Genomic DNA, 15,368 nt, shown 5'->3' with positions numbered 1-15,368 from the left:
CAACCGTTGGCAAACACATTTCCACGCTTCACTTCTTAACGTTTTAAATACATATTTAACGGATGGTTGAGGCTTGCCGGGCCAGCTGGGAAACACACGGGTGTAAATATAATACAACAAAGGCAAAGGGGCCGGGGGGGCGGCGGGAGGGGGCGGCCGGGGGATTTACCCCAGTGCGAGGAAGCTCCGGCCCTGTTGCGCGGAGCTGCCGCGGCCAGGGGACTCCCGGAGCCGGGCGAGCGGCGCAGCAAGGCGGGAGGCATTTCCGAAGGTCATTTTTTGTTCGTTTGTTAATGCATTTTACTCTTTCTTTCTTTCTTTCTTTCTCTCCCCTCTCCCGCTCCCTTCTCGCTGAAGGCTTTTTTGGGGCCGATTTACGCGGCCGCTCCAAGAACTTCTCCGCGTCTCTGCGGGGCCGGAGCCGGGGGATGCTCGGGGCGATTCGCTCGTGGGGAACGGAGAGGCCGAAACCCTGCTTTTCTTCGCCTCTCCTGGCACCGCCTGACGGGGGAATAACGCCGGGGCTCGGGGCAGGAGGGGGCACCGGGCGGGAGAAGCGCTGCCCGCTGCGTGCCGGCGGACGGGCCGGGCACCGGGCAGCACCGACGTGCCGGGGGCCGCTTGGTCCCGTCCCCGTTCCCGTCCCGTCCCGCCCCCCCAACAGCTGTTCCCGGCGCTGTCATTGTTGCGTTTTATTATGGATTTGACAAAAGTCCCTCCCCCCCGCCGCGCCCCCCCCCGCCGGGCTCCCCGCGCCGCTCCGGCCGGCGCCCCCCGCCCCGCGGAGCCCGAGCGGCCCCGGTGACATCAGCCGTGCCCCCGCCGCCGCCGCGGATTGGCGCAGCCCCCCGCCCTCCCGCCGCTGACATCGTTCCTCCCCGGCGCGGATATAAAGCGGCCGCGGCTCCGCCGCAAGGTGCGCGCTGCTGCTGCCACGGTGCTCGCTGTCCCGGCGCCGCTCGCCACGGTGAGTGAGTGAGTGAGTGAGTGAGTGAGTGAGTGAGTGAGTGAGGAGTGAGTGAGGAGTGAGTGAGGAGTGAGTGAGGAGTGAGCGAGTGCCCGCCGCGCCCGCGGCCCCGCGCGGAGCCGAGCCCCGGAGCCCGGGGAGGGACGGGACGGGACGGGACGGGAGCCGCCCCCGGCGAGGCGAGGGCGGGCAGCGGGGCCGGTCCCGCCGGGGCCGTCGCTCCTGCGCCGACGGGGCGAGCGCTGACGCGGGGCCGGCCTCGGGCTCTCTCCCCTCCCCGCAGGCTGCCCGGTGCGCGCCGCCGCCCCGCCCGCCGGGCCATGGACTCGGACGCCAGCCTGGTTTCCAGCCGCCCGTCCTCCCCGGAGCCCGATGACCTCTTCCTCACGGCCAGGAATAAAGGCAGCGGCGGGGGCTTCACGGGCGGCACCGTGTCCAGCTCCACGCAGAGCGACTCGCCGCCGGAGCTGAGCGCCGAGCTGCGCAGCGCCATGAGCGCTGCGGGGGTGGTGGTGGTGGACAAGCTGGGCTTCAAGTCCTCCTCGTCGTCCTCGTCGTCGTCGTCCTCCTCCTCCTCCAAGAAGGACAAGAAGCAGATGACGGAGCCGGAGCTGCAGCAGCTGCGGCTGAAGATCAACAGCCGGGAGCGCAAGCGGATGCACGACCTGAACATCGCCATGGACGGGCTGCGGGAGGTGATGCCCTACGCGCACGGCCCGTCGGTGCGCAAGCTCTCCAAGATCGCCACGCTGCTCCTGGCGCGCAACTACATCCTCATGCTCACCAACTCCCTGGAGGAGATGAAGCGCCTGGTCAGCGAGATCTACGGCGGCCACCACGCCGGCTTCCACCCCGCCGCCTGCCCCGGCGGCATGGGCGCGCACTCGGCGCCGCTGCCCGGCCACCCGGGCCACCCGGCCTCGCACCCCGTGCACCACCCCATCCTGCCCCCCGCCGCCGTGTCCAGCGCCTCCCTGCCCGGCTCCGGCCTCTCGGCCGTCAGCTCCATCCGGCCCCCGCACGGGCTCCTCAAGTCGCCCTCGGCCGCCGCCGCCGCCCCGCTGGGCAGCGGCTTCCAGCACTGGGGCGGGATGCCGTGCCCCTGCAGCATGTGCCAGGTGTCGGCCCCGCCGCACCACCACGTCTCCGGCATGGGCACGGCCAGCCTGCCCAGACTGGCCACCGACACCAAATGAGTCCCTCCCGCCGCGCCCCGGCGCCGCCAGGACCTACAGACGGCGGCGGAGGGGACGGGGACGGAGCCGGCCCGGGCGTGCCCAGCTCCCCGAACGCGGGGGGACCCCCCGGCACGGTAAACCCCGCGCACCTCCCGTGATTTCAATTTCCCGACGCTGCCGCGGACTCCGGAGCGGGGGAGGGCGGCGGAACCGGGGCTCGCCGCCGCCGGAGGAACCAGAGCTGCGGAGGGGCTTTGGCTCGGTTATTCGTTCCTGCGCCCCTTCCCTCCCCTTCCCGGTCCCGTTTCTACACGCGGAGCCTTCCGAGCCGCCCCCGGCCCGCATCCCCCGGACTGCCCGTCCCGGGGGGCTCCGGGACTGCGGGGCCTGCCCCGCTCCCCCCGGGGCCGCGCCGGTTCTCCCTCCGGTGCGGGGTTTGTAAATAGACCGGTAACGACGCCAGTCCGCTCTGCCTGAGCTTCCCGTCCGTGCACTTGTTCTGTGTCAGCCTCATGAGTGAAAAAGGGGTCGGTTTGCCTTGATTTCCTTCCTTTGGGTTTTGGGGTTTGGTGGGTTGTGTTACTTTTAAGCGTATAACACGTTTGTTTCGGTTTTTCTTTGCGTTCCTGCCACCTTTAACAAAGTTTGAACTCTTTAATGCTCTTTCTGTGTAGGAACTTTCACGCTGTCCGTGTTGCAATACTGAGAACTTGGGCTTGTTTCTGAAATAACAACTTTTCTTATCGCTGCCCCTTGCAGAGATTTTATCATCTGTTTATTTTTGTAAAAAAAAAAAAAAAAAAACAAACAAAAAAGAAAAAGAAAAAAAAAAAAGTTGCTAAATAATATTTATTACTTGTTTGGTTGCAAAAAAAAAAAAAAAAAGAAAAAAGAAAAGAAAAAAAAAGAAAAGAAAAAAGTGATCCACTGTTGAAATTTTAAATAAATAAAAATTAAAAAAAAAACAACATTTAAGCATTTTAAATAAATGTCCTTTTCCTCTTCCTCGCTGTTCTAAGGAGGCGGAGACAGACGGGGAAGGGATGGGAATATTTTAGGCGCATCCTTGACTTTCGCGAAGTTTTTTGTCAGCCTCGCCGGCGAATCGAAACCGTTTGAGGGTTGGGTTTGGGACTTTTTTTGTTGTTGTTTTTTCCCTTCCTCATTTATTCCATTTAGAATCAGAGCGGCGAGGAAGAACCGAGCGGTACCGCGTCGGTAACGTGAAAATGTCTGTCAGTCGAATGCAGCGCTCGGCAAAAGCGAAATATTAATTACATATTAATTCGGGGAGAGGAACCATCCAGCTTGGCGCTGGGGAGTTCTCTCCCTGCCACGGCGTCTGCGCGTTTGACCTTCAACTAAAAACCCACCCAACGAAAATCCACGCAAAAGGGAATTATTGGGGGACAACCCCTCATTTTTCCCCTCCCGAAGCCGCTGGGGTCTGCGGCCCGGGGAGGTTTCGGCAGTTCTGGGCGCAGGTGCTGGGGCAGGAGATACTCCGCACACCCCGAGGAAAGGGCTCCGGGGTTTCTGGGGAAAAGGAGCTCGGGGGGCTCGGGACGGGCTGAGGGTCCCACGGTGAGGTCCCCATGTCCCCTGCCCCACAAACGGCAGCACATCGATTTCCATATTTCGGGCTGCACCCGCAGAAATACACAATTATTCACCATTCTGGCTGCTCGGGGGTGGTTTGGGGAGCGCAGACACCGGCGGGGAATGAGAACAGGGCCGGGCCCAGGGGATTCCTTGTTTGGTTTGGGTTTTTCCTGCAAACCGAGCGGTCCCGGGCGGCCGGGCCGCGCTGGCTCCCCGCGGGCTGCGGCGGCTCCCGGGGTTCCTGCGGGGCTGGGCCCGCTCCTCCCTCCCTTCCCTTCCTTGCCAGCCCCTCCAGGAGAGCGGAGGGGGCTGCAGAGCCGCGTCCCGCACCCCGCACCCAGTGATGGCGATGGCGATGCCCCAGCCCCGCGGAGATTCCCCTTTCCCTTCCCGCAGCCTTTGGCCAGCACGGCGCTGGCACAGGCGCAGCCCAGGGCACACACGGCGCTGGTGGCCCAGGTGCCTTCCCCCGGTCCGGGGGTGCCCCCGGCTTTAGGGGCCGCCCCGGGTGTGGGTTCGGTGCCACCCTGCTGCTCTCCCGCCGCGGGAGAAAGCGCAGACAAGGAGCGGGCAGGTGTCCGCCAGCGCCTGGGGACGGTGCCCGGGACCGGAGCCTTGTGCCAGGCTGCGCTGTGCCAGGGCCGGCCGGGGCCGGGAGGGGCAGCGCTGCCCGGGCACGGTGGGGAGCGGCGTCGGGGACGGAGCCCCCCGGGCCGGTTCGGCTCCCGCTGCCCCCGGATTCGGCTCCCGGAGCCCCCCAAGTCTGTTCGGCTCCCGGAGCCCCCCGGGTTCGGCTCCCGCTGCCCCCCAAGTCTGTTCGGCTCCCGGAGCCCCCCGGGTTCGGCTCCCGCTGCCCCCGGATTCGGCTCCCGCCGCCCCCCTGGTTCGGCTCCCGGAGCCCCGGTATCGGTGCCAGAACACCCCCGCACCCCCGTCCGCGGGGAGGCCGCGATGAGCAGAGCAGCTTTCCCAATTAGCGGAGCTCCGGCGAGGGAGCGCTGCTGCGGAGGAAGGGCAGGAGCAGGTGAGAATTAGAGGGAGCATCATTAAGAGCCGTTCTTTGTCTCTATTAAAGGCAATAATTAGCACCCTGACAGATGCAAAAGTCGGCAGTGGCCAGAAGCCGGTAAATCCTGCTCGTCTGCCTGCCCGCCTCGCCCCCGGAGGGGCCTGGCCCTGTCGCTAACAGGTGGCCCCGGGGAGCCCCGACGGGCAGGGGGGACATCGGGGACATCGGGGACACGGCTGTGCTGAGGGGGACGGGGGACATCGGGGACACGGCTGTGCTGAGGGGGACATCGGGGACACGGCTGTGCTGAGGGGGACATCGGGGACACGGCTGTGCTATGGGGGAACATCGGGGACACGGCTCTGCTGCCGGGGCCGAAAGCAGCGAGGGCAGCATCGCCCCCACCCCAAATCCCCCCTGCCCGCCAGGCCGAGGCCGCGCATCTGCCCCGGGAGGGGGGGACACTCGGGGCTGGCACCGGGGCTGGTACCGGGGTTGGTACCGGAGCTGGCACCGAGCCGTGCCGGGCACCGCCTGTGCTCCCCGAACGCCCCATCACAGCTCCCTGCGATTGAGCCCGGCCGTCCTGCGGCCCCCCCAGAGCTCCCCATATGTTCCCCCGGCCCAGGGAAGGCCCCGCAGCCGGGTAAGGTTACGGCGGGGGGGCTCCATCTGCTCCGCGGGGCTCCTGCCGGGACCCCCAGGGACCCGCACTGCTCCCACACGGAGCCCTCCCTCCCTCCCTCCATCCTCTTCCTCGGGGTTTTAGGCGCTCCCGGGTCTATCACGACCTGTCCCGACAGGAGAAGGAAGGCCCTGCCCGCACATCCCGGCTCCCTCCTCACCCCCTTGCTCCTCTCCTTCCTCATTCCCCAACCTCCTCCCTGCTTTCCCCTTCTCTTTCCCTCCTCCCTGCTTTCCCCTTCTCTTTCCCTCCTCCCTGCTTTCCCCTTCTCTTTCCCTCCTCCCTGCTTTTCCCTTCTCTCTCCCTCCTTCCCCACCTTCCCCTTCTCTCTCTCTCCTTTTTCTTCCTCTGTTCCCCACCGAGCCCAGGCCCAGAAGGGAGAGAGGGGCGGGCAGAGCTCACCAGTGACAGCACAGGGACCAAGGGGGGAAAACAGAGATGGGGAAATTCAGGTTCAACATTGGCAATGAGGAATTGTTCCCTGGCAGGGTGGGCAGGGCCTGGCACAGGGTGCCCAGAGCAGCTGGGGCTGCCCCTGCACCCCTGGCAGTGCCCAAGGCCAGGCTGGACACTGGGGACAGTGGGAGGTGTCCCTGCCATGGCAGGGGTGGCACTGGGTGGGCTCTGAGGTCCCTCCAACCCAAATCCATTCCATGATTCAATCAGCACATTGCAGGCAGAGACCAAAAGGCATCCAGGAAACCCAAGAGGAAGGGAAGGTTGTCCATATCTCACCTCCACAGCGGATTTCTTCAGCCTCTGCCTGGTAAATCTTAAGCCAAGGGGACCAAAATCTGCTGCAAATCCCTGACTGAGGCATTGTTCTTCTGCAGGGCACCAGCTCTGCCTCCTGCCAGTGCAGCCCTGTGGGATGGGATAATGGGATAATGGGATGGGATAATGGGATGGGATGGGATGGGGTGGGATGGGATGGGATGGGATGGGATGGGATGGGATGGGATGGGATGGGATGGGATGGGATGGGAGCTGCCAGAGCCCCTGCACAGGGCTGTAGGATCCCTCTCCTTTCCCTGAGATGAGTGTTCAGAATGAACACCCACAGCTCCCTCAAGACCTTCCCAAAACCAATGCTCCACAGAAAAACATGGTTCAGTTTTAGCTTCAAACCTCTGCCCAGGAGCACAGAGCAGGGTAAGGCTCACAGGTCCCACTGAGCTCCTGAGGGCCTCCCCACGCTGACATTCCAGGGCCAAAGTGCCCCTGGACATCCCCGCAGTGTGCCCAGGGCAGGGCCAGGGTGCTGGGTGGGACAGGGACCGGTGTCACTGCAGGGACCCCATGGCACAGCCCGGGCAGGGCCAATCCCGGGCTCCTGCTCCACTGCTCTGGTTTTACCCTTCCAGAGGGGATGGGCCGGTGTCCTGTGTGCTGTCTGATGGCCCAGGGCACACTGCTGTGACAGGAGCCAGCAGCCCCAGGGGATGCCAGCAGCTCCTGCAGTGCCAGGGCAGGCTGTGGGGCTGTCCCTGGCAGTGACTTTTCCATCCTGTGTGGGACAGGGAGCTCCAAGGGACACAGCATTTCCCAAAAGCTCAGGTGCAGCTGAGGGATGGATTCTCCAGAGCTACCATGAAATCCCAGAAGTTTGGGGGGGGAGGGAGCTCTGAGCCCACCCAGCCCAGCCCAGCCCAGGCAGGGTCACTGCAGCAGCGACACAGGAACGTGCCCAGGGGGTTTGGGATGTCTCCAGAGACTCCAGCCCCTCCCTGGGCAGCTGTTCCAGGGCTCTGCCCCTCCAGGGAAGGAAGTTCTGCCTCAGGCTGGGCTGCAATTGCTGTGTTTTAGTCCCTGGCCATTGCTCCTTGTCCTGCCACTGGCACCAACACCCCAGGAGCTCCCAGCTCCCTCCAGCCAGCCCTGCAAGCCTGGTTTCCATGGAAGGATTAGGTGGGGAAGAAGGTTTTCCCAAACCTCACTGCTGAGAGCCCTTTCCCTCCTCACAGCCAGGCTGGGAGTGACCCCAGGGCTCTGCAAGGCCCTCTCTGGGCGTCACATGTCACCCAAACTGAATTTGCCGCTGCAGGCATTAAATATTTTTATATTTCTGCCCAAAAATGTTAAGGGGAGGCAGTGACTGGTGACGGCAGTGGGGCCACGAGGCTCTGCCAGCCCCATCTCTGCTTTTAAAGGGCACAAAGTGCTCCAGTCCCTCTGGGTCAGTGTGAGGAGTCCCAAAGTTCATTAGTAGGAAGAATCCAGCCTTAAATACTGGATCAACAAGGAACTGCAGCATTACATGGATCAGACACATCTCAAAACCTCCCTCAAGTGAATGAGGTCCAAAATACCTGCTCTGGAAAACACCTGTGGAAATCTGCCCGCTCTTTAAACTCGTAGAGATGTGGAGTTTACATCACTGAGCAACACAAAGTGAGAACACCCCGGCCCACATCAGAATAAAAAGGTAAATCCTCTTCAGTGCTCAGAATTGAAGAGACTCTTCCATGGAATTTCATGAGGTGGCCATCAAACAAAGTGATTTATTATCAGAAGTTATGATAAGGAAAAGATTAAGATTAAGAAGAATTAAATACAAATGTCTTGGCACTTTTGTCTGGAAAAGCATTCTGCTGGAAAATGCTTTGGAATCGGGAGACTCCAGCAGGTCCTTCACTCAGGGGCTGCCTCCTGACAGGGAAATGAGCATGTGAATGCTGGTCCAGAGATCCACTGAGTACAAACATGCATCATTAATTGGTGCCAGGAATGTTTTATTCATTCTGGAAATTGGGAATGCAGCTGAGCTTTAATCAGCATAAGGAAAATGTTATTTTTTAATAAAAACTCTCCAAAATTCTGGACTTGGTGGGATCTGGGGGGCTGTCCTGTGCAGGGCTGGCAGTCGGAGCCTGGTGAGTTGAGATGTTCCATAAATCCCTGATTCTCCTGGCCCTTGAATATTGATATTGATATTCCATAATTCCCTGATTCCCCTGGCCTCTGAATGTTGATATTCCATGATTCCCTGATTCTCCTAGCTCTTGAATATTGTTATTCCATAAACCCCTGATTCTCCTGGCCCTTGAATATAGATATTCCATAATCCCCAATTCTCCCGGCCTTTGAATATTGATATTCCATGATTCCCTGATTCTCCTGGGCATTGAATATTGATATTCCACAATTCCCTGATTCCCCTGGCCTTTGAATCCATAATTCCCTGATTCCTCTGGCCTTTGGGTATTGATATTGATATTCCACAATTCTCTCCTGGCACTTCAATATTGATATTCCATAATTCCCCGATTCTCCTGGCCTTCGAATATTGATATTGCTATTCCATAATTCCCTGACTCTCCTGGCCTCTGAATATTGATTTTCCATAATTCCCTGATTCCCCTGGCCTTTGAATATTGATATTGAATAATTCCCCAATTCTCCTGGCCCTTGAATATTGATATTCCATGATTCCCTGATTCTCTTAGCTCTTGAATATTGTTATTCCATAATTCCCTGATTCCTCTGGCCTTTGGATATTGTTATTCCATAATTCCCTGATTCTCCTGGCCTTTGAATACATAATTCCCTGATTCCCCTGGCCTTTGAATATTGCTATTCCATGATTCCCTGATTCTCCTAGCTCTTGAATATTGTTATTCCATAAACCCCTGATTCTCCTGGCCCTTGAATATAGATATTCCATAATCCCCAATTCTCCCGGCCTTTGAATATTGCTGTTCCATGATTCCCTGATTACGGAATATCACAATTCCCTCGGGAGCCCCAGGCAGGGCAGGGCAGGGATCCTCGGGAGAAAAGATGGATGTAAATGCAAACGAGCGCTTCCCTTGGCCATTCAGGCCCATTCTTGGGATCGGCTTTAGAAGTTTTGTTCTGCCATTTATCTTCACTTGTTGGAGATGTCTTGACAAACTCCTGAGCATCAATTTCCCATCAGCTTTTGGGCCGCTCTCCTTGAACCGCCAGGTCAGCTCTCCCCGCACGCATTGGCCGGGGTTATCGGGACGGGCCACCCTGCTGCATTGTCCCCCAGAGGGCTGTCCCCGTCCCCGCGGTGGCAGGGGAGCCGTGTCACACTCATGGCGACAGCTCCGAGGGGATCGGGCTCCTCGGCCCTCATCAATCATCGCGGCCCCGCTGCCAAGGCCGGCACAATCGGAACCGGGGCCGCTCCCCGGCAGCCACGAGCGCGCTTCCCCCCTAATGCATTCCCCGTGTTGGTCCTGTTCGGGGGAAATCAATCAATCAATCAATCAATCAATCAATCACTGTCAGCCAGCATCACCGGGCCGCGGAGGGAGCGCGGCGTCGGGACTGCCGCAGCATCCCGCAGACAGGCGTGTGTTAAATGCTATCTGCAGGAAGACATATACATATATGTATAAGACACGTTTATACGCCTCTTTGTCTGCTTGGAAAAGGGAACAAAAACCACAGAAAAACACTCACGGTTCTTGGGGTTTTGGGGGGTTTTGTGTGTGGATCTTGTTGGTTTTGTTTCCGCTGAAAAGCTGCCACAGCGTTAATCACTCTCATGAGGAAAAGCCTTTTGAGTGAAAACTGAGCAGGGTTTTGGGAGGGGGGGATCTTGTTTGTTGCTCCTGAGGGAGTGCTGCAAGGTTTGGCTTGCTGTGCCTGAGGAGAGGAGATTCACAATGTCCCAAAAGGACAGGGAGACTCCAAACTCCTTCCAGGGGGTGGAGATGGGGCATCTTTGAGAGAGAAACCCCTGCAAGGTGGGAATTCAGCCCCCCATGTGCTCAGCCCCCATTTGGGGCTGTGCTGAAGAGCCCATGAAGTTTCCCTCTCTCCTGTCCCCAGCAGAAAGAGTTTCGTATGAATTTCGTGCTGCTCCAGTGACAGAGGAGGATTTCCCTTGGGAGCTGAGCACGCCAGGGCAGCAGGAACTGATCGCTATCCCAAACCCATTCCAGAGCCCCAAAAGGGATGGGGAGAATCCTTTCCCACGTCACAACTTCAGGCACAGAGGGCAGAAAATGTGGAAGGTGGATGGGGAAAGGAGCTGTGCTCAGAACAATGTGGGATGGTCTCAGAGGTCTCCTCTCCTCTCCCTGGATCCCTGGCAGTGCCCAAGGCCAGGCTGGACACTGAGGAGCACCTGGCACAGTGGGAAGTGTCCCTGCCATGGCAGGGGTGGCACTGGGTGGGATTTGGGGTCCCTCCACCCAACCCAGTCTGTGACAGATTTTATTTGAGTGTCAGAGCTGAGGCTGAGGAACCACAGCCCCTTCCCGTGCTCCTGATGTAGGAGTGTCAGGGGTAGCACGGTCGGGATGGACAGAGACAGAGATCTCTGCAGCCAGCTCAGGAACTTGGGGTTCATTGCACAGGGCCTGGGTGCAGGGCCCTGCTGGGATTTGGGGTTCATTGCACAGGGCCTGGGTGCAGGGCCCTGCTGGGAGCTGCCAAACACAGCTCAGAGCAGGCCCGAGAGAGGGGGAGAGAGGATGAGAGGGAAAGAGAGTAAGAGGGGAAGACAGTAAGAGCTAAGTGAGCAAGGCTCCCGTTACAATACAATAAATCTTCTGTGTTGAATATTCTAATTCTCACTTAACCAATCCAGTACAATATACAAATCCTATAGCATTTCCATACAGCCTATAAGAATCATTACATTACCATACTGTGTTACATTTTAAACCCTACAAACTCCTCTTTGGGCCCTTCTGCCAAGCTGTAGGGTCTGCTCTGACCCTTGGGCCTGCCTGCAAGCAGAGGGTGTTGTTCCATCAAAAGGGGATCACCTTCAGCTGGCCACACCATTGTTTTCCAGTTGTTCAGTAACTGAGGGATCTCACAGCTTGCTTTCATTTCAATCTCACTGATAGTTTCCATATTCTCAAAATCTTCTGCCAGACAATCATATTGATAAGGCTTTCCTGTTTCATCTTCCCCAACACCTTGGACCTGCTTTGGGGACAGGTTTCCTTGGGAGCTGCTTTGGGGACAGGTTTCCCTGCAGGGTTTGTGGCTCTGCCAGGCACCTGCAGAGGAGCTCTCAGAAGGGATTTGCCCTTCCAGGACCCTCCCTGTCTGCTCCTCCCTTCCCAGGATGGTTCAAGGAGCTTTGTGCCAGCATTCCCTGATCCCAGCCCCTGTTGGAGCTCCCGGGGTGGCTCAGGGAGTCACCTCTGTAAGAGCTGAAATTACAGAAATTAAATTGGAGAAATGTAGACAAAGTGAAAAAAAAAAAATTGCCTTGGTGGGAAGGTTTGGGAGGTTTTGGGAAGGTTTGGGAAGGGAAGGTTTGGGAAGGTTTGGGAAGGTTTGGGAAGGTTTGGGAAGGGAAGGTTTGGGAAGGTTTGGGAAGGTTTGGGAAGGTTTGGGAAGGGAAGGTTTGGGAAGGTTTGGGAAGGTTTGGGAAGGTTTGGGAAGGTTTGGGAAGGGAAGGGAAGGGAAGGGAAGGGAAGGGAAGGGAAGGGAAGGGAAGGGAAGGGAAGGGAAGGGAAGGGAAGGGAAGGTTTGGGAAGGGAAGGGAAGGGAAGGTTTGGGAAGGGAAGGTTTGGGAAGGTTTGGGAAGGGAAGGGAAGGATCAGCCCCAGGAGAAGCTGCACGGGTCAGGATCAGCCCTGGGCACACCCTGGCACTCGGCACCGACATTCCCGGGGCAGGAGCAGGACAGAGCCCCCGCAGCCCCCGCAGCCTCCAGGCTCTGGCTTTGCTCACAGAAATGCCAGAAGCTGCTGAAGGAGAGGGAGGTGGCAGAAAGGAGCCGCAAATCCCCGTCTGACGTGTCCTGCAGAAGGGAGGAGCCGCTCCTGAGGTGGGAGCTGAAGAGTGGGATTTGCCTGAGACAACACAATAAACGCACAATTCGGATTTTGTTCCTTTTTCATGTCTATGGGGGAAAATCCTCTGCAGCTTCATTAACAAACCTGTCCCTAATCCTACCCAAACCCCCTGAAAAAAAGATGATATTAACCGAAATCCAGCCGGCCTCGCAGAGCCTGGGAGTAAATGAACTTTTAATGCATGGAGAACATATTCATTATAATGTATAAAGAGGCAATTTTCATTTTGTTTGTGTTCTTAAGAGTGTGACAGCGTCTTGTTTGCCACTGCCCCTGGGTATAAGCCAGCATTGTGTGCCTTAATTAGATATTCCCGTGCTAGTGTGAGGGACATATGTCTATTCACGGGAACAAACATCAAGAGTCTGCCTCGGCCTTTCATGTCCTGCTACGTCGGGATAAAGGCAGAGCAAGTGCAAGCTCTCCCAAGGACCTGTGGCCCCAAACAGCTTGAGCACAACGCGCGGGCATTCAGCGATTGGTTACAGTTTATTAACAGCCCATAAACTCCTCATCTGCTCCGCTCTCGTTAAAGTTGTCACCTGCGGCTGCCGCGGCACAGTCGGGCTGGGAACGGGGAATGGGAATGGGGAATGGGGAATGGGAATGGGGAATGGGGAATGGGGAATGGAAAATGGGAATGGGAATGGGAATGGGGAATGGGGAATGGGGAATGGAAAATGGGGAATGGGGAATGGGGAATGGGAATGGGAATGGGAATGGGAATGGGGAATGGGAAATGGGGAATGGGAATGGGAAATGGGGAATGGGAAATGGGGATGGGGAATGGGGATGGGGAATGGGGAATGGGGAATGGGGACGGGGAATGGGGAATGGGGAATGGGGATGGGGAATGGGAATGGGGAATGGGAATGGGGAATGGGGACGGGGAATGGGAATGGGGAATGTGGAATGGGGAATGGAAAATGGGGAATGGGAATGGGAAATGGGGAATGGGGAATGGGGAATGGATAATGGGGAATGGGGAATGGGAATGGGGAATGGGAAATGGGGAATGGGAATGGGGAATGGGAATGGGGAATGGGAAATGGGGAATGGGGATGGGGAATGGGGAATGGGGATGGGGAATGGGGAATGGGAAATGGGGATGGGGAATGGGGAATGGGGAATGGGGAATGGGGAATGGGGAATGGGGAATGGGGAATGGGGATGGGGAATGGGGAATGGGAATGGGGAATGGGAATGGGGAATGGGGACGGGGAATGGGGAATGGGAATGGGGAATGGGGAATGGGAGTGGGGAATGGGAATGGGGAATGTGGAATGGGGAATGGGGAATGGGGAATGGGGAATGGAGAATGGGGAATAGGAATGGGGAATGGGGAATGGAGATCTGAGAATGGGGGATGGGGAATGGGGAATAGGAATGGGGAATGGGAATGGAGATCTGAGAGTGGGGAATGGGGCTCTGGGAATGGGCTCTGGGAACGGGGAGTGGGGTTCTGGGAATGGGGAATGGGGCTCTGGGGATGAGGGCTCTGGGAACGGGGCTCAGCGCTGCCCCCGCTCCCCCTGCCCGCCGCTCCCTGCCTGGGCTTGGCCCGGGTGGCCCAAAAGGAAAGAGAAACCCCGCAGAAGCTCAGGAGGCTGCAGTGACACCCCAGGAGCTCAGGTTCCCAAATCCCATCCCTTCCCAAATGCCTTCCCTTCCTTTCCCAAATCCTTCCCTTCCCTTCCCTTCCCTTCCCTTCCCTTCCCTTCCCTTCCCTTCCCTTCCCTTCCCTTCCCTTCCCTTCCCTTCCCTTCCCTTCCCACACCTTCCCTTCCCAAACCTTCCCTTCCCAAACCTTCCCAAACCTTCCCAAACCTTCCCTTCCCAAACCTTCCCAAACCTTCCCAAACCTTCCCTTCCCAAACCTTCCCAAACCTTCCCAAATCTTCCCTTCCCAAAATCTTCCCTTCCCTGGGCTGGCACCACCTGGGGCTGTGCTCACCCCCTCTCACCTGCTGTGCCTCATCTGAAAGCCTGAATTGGGCAGAATCCGAGATTCCAGGGGATCTGACAGTGACGTGAGCCAGGCCAGGAGTTCAGAGTCAGGGTTTGAGGAGAGAGTGGGGTGAGAACAGCCCAGAGCAGCTGGGGCTGCCCCTGCATCCCTGGCAGTGCCCAAGGCCAGGCTGGGCACTGGGGCTGGAGCAGCCTGGGACAGCGGGAGGTGTCCCTGCCATGGCAGGGCTGGGAATGAAATGATCCTCAAGGTCCCTCCCAACCCAAACCAGTCTGGGGTTCTGTGATCCCATGGAACAGCTCCCCTGGGTTTGCCCAGCCCAGGATCCTGGCAGCATTCCTGGCTGCTCTGCTGGCCCAGCACAGGGACAGCTCCGTGGGCAATGTCCCACCTGGAGGAGTTTGCTGCCCCAGGCAGCCGAGCAGGGACAACATTCTGGGGCTTGGCAGGGGTGGCACTGGGTGGGTTAAGGTCCCACCCAACCCAACCCAACCCAACCCACTCCATGCTTGTGTGACAATGACATTTCTCACAGCTGTCCAAGCACCCGGACACCACCAATGCCATTAAGGGGGAAGAAGGGTCTCTGCCATCACCATGAGGTCTCCATGAGCAGCACACCCAGAGGCCCCCAGGCCCACCCGTGGCTGTGGGTGTGAAATCCCCTGAAGCCCCTGCAGCCCCTCAGCAGCAGAACCTGCCAGAGCTTCCCAGCCGTGTGTGCCCCCACAGGGCCCGGCCAGGACCCGATCATCGCCCGGGAGGGGCAGGGAGGGAGCCCAGCCCCGCATCCACCCGAGCCCGGCTGTGCAATGGGCTGGGCTAATGAGCGCCGCTAATGAGCTGCTCTGCTGCAGCACAGCCTCGGGGTCCGGATGCAGCAGCTCCGAGCAGGCAGGAGCAGACCCAGGCCGGGAATTTCCCTGGCAGCGCCTCAGGGCTGCCCTTGGGGGCAGAGAGTGCCCAGCAGCAGCCCAGCTCTGCCCACCCCAGGGACGATCCTGTTCACCCCATGCACATCTCTGTCCACTCCATTGACATCTCTGCCCACCTCAGGGATATCTCTGTCCACTCCATTGACATCTCTGCCCACCCCATGGACACCTCTACCCACCCCACGGGCAATTCTGTTCACCCCAGGGACACTTCTGTGCACCCCATGGA

General features: G+C 58.6%; 1 protein-coding gene across 1 annotated transcript; it reads left to right on the top strand.

Moving 5' to 3' along the window:
* Positions 1-1,287: 1,287 nt before the first annotated feature.
* Positions 1,288-2,741, top strand: LOC131554754 (oligodendrocyte transcription factor 2). The gene has a single exon (XM_058800350.1). The coding sequence runs from the start codon at positions 1,288-1,290 to the stop codon at positions 2,161-2,163; it is 876 nt and encodes a 291-aa protein (XP_058656333.1). The 3' UTR covers positions 2,164-2,741.
* The last annotated feature ends 12,627 nt before the right edge of the window (positions 2,742-15,368 follow it).

This window comes from Ammospiza caudacuta, chromosome 2 (genome assembly GCF_027887145.1).
Source record: "Ammospiza caudacuta isolate bAmmCau1 chromosome 2, bAmmCau1.pri, whole genome shotgun sequence".
Lineage (NCBI taxonomy): Eukaryota > Metazoa > Chordata > Aves > Passeriformes > Passerellidae > Ammospiza > Ammospiza caudacuta.
Note: the sequence above shows the minus strand (reverse complement) of the source record. Positions and strands in the feature narration are given on the sequence as shown.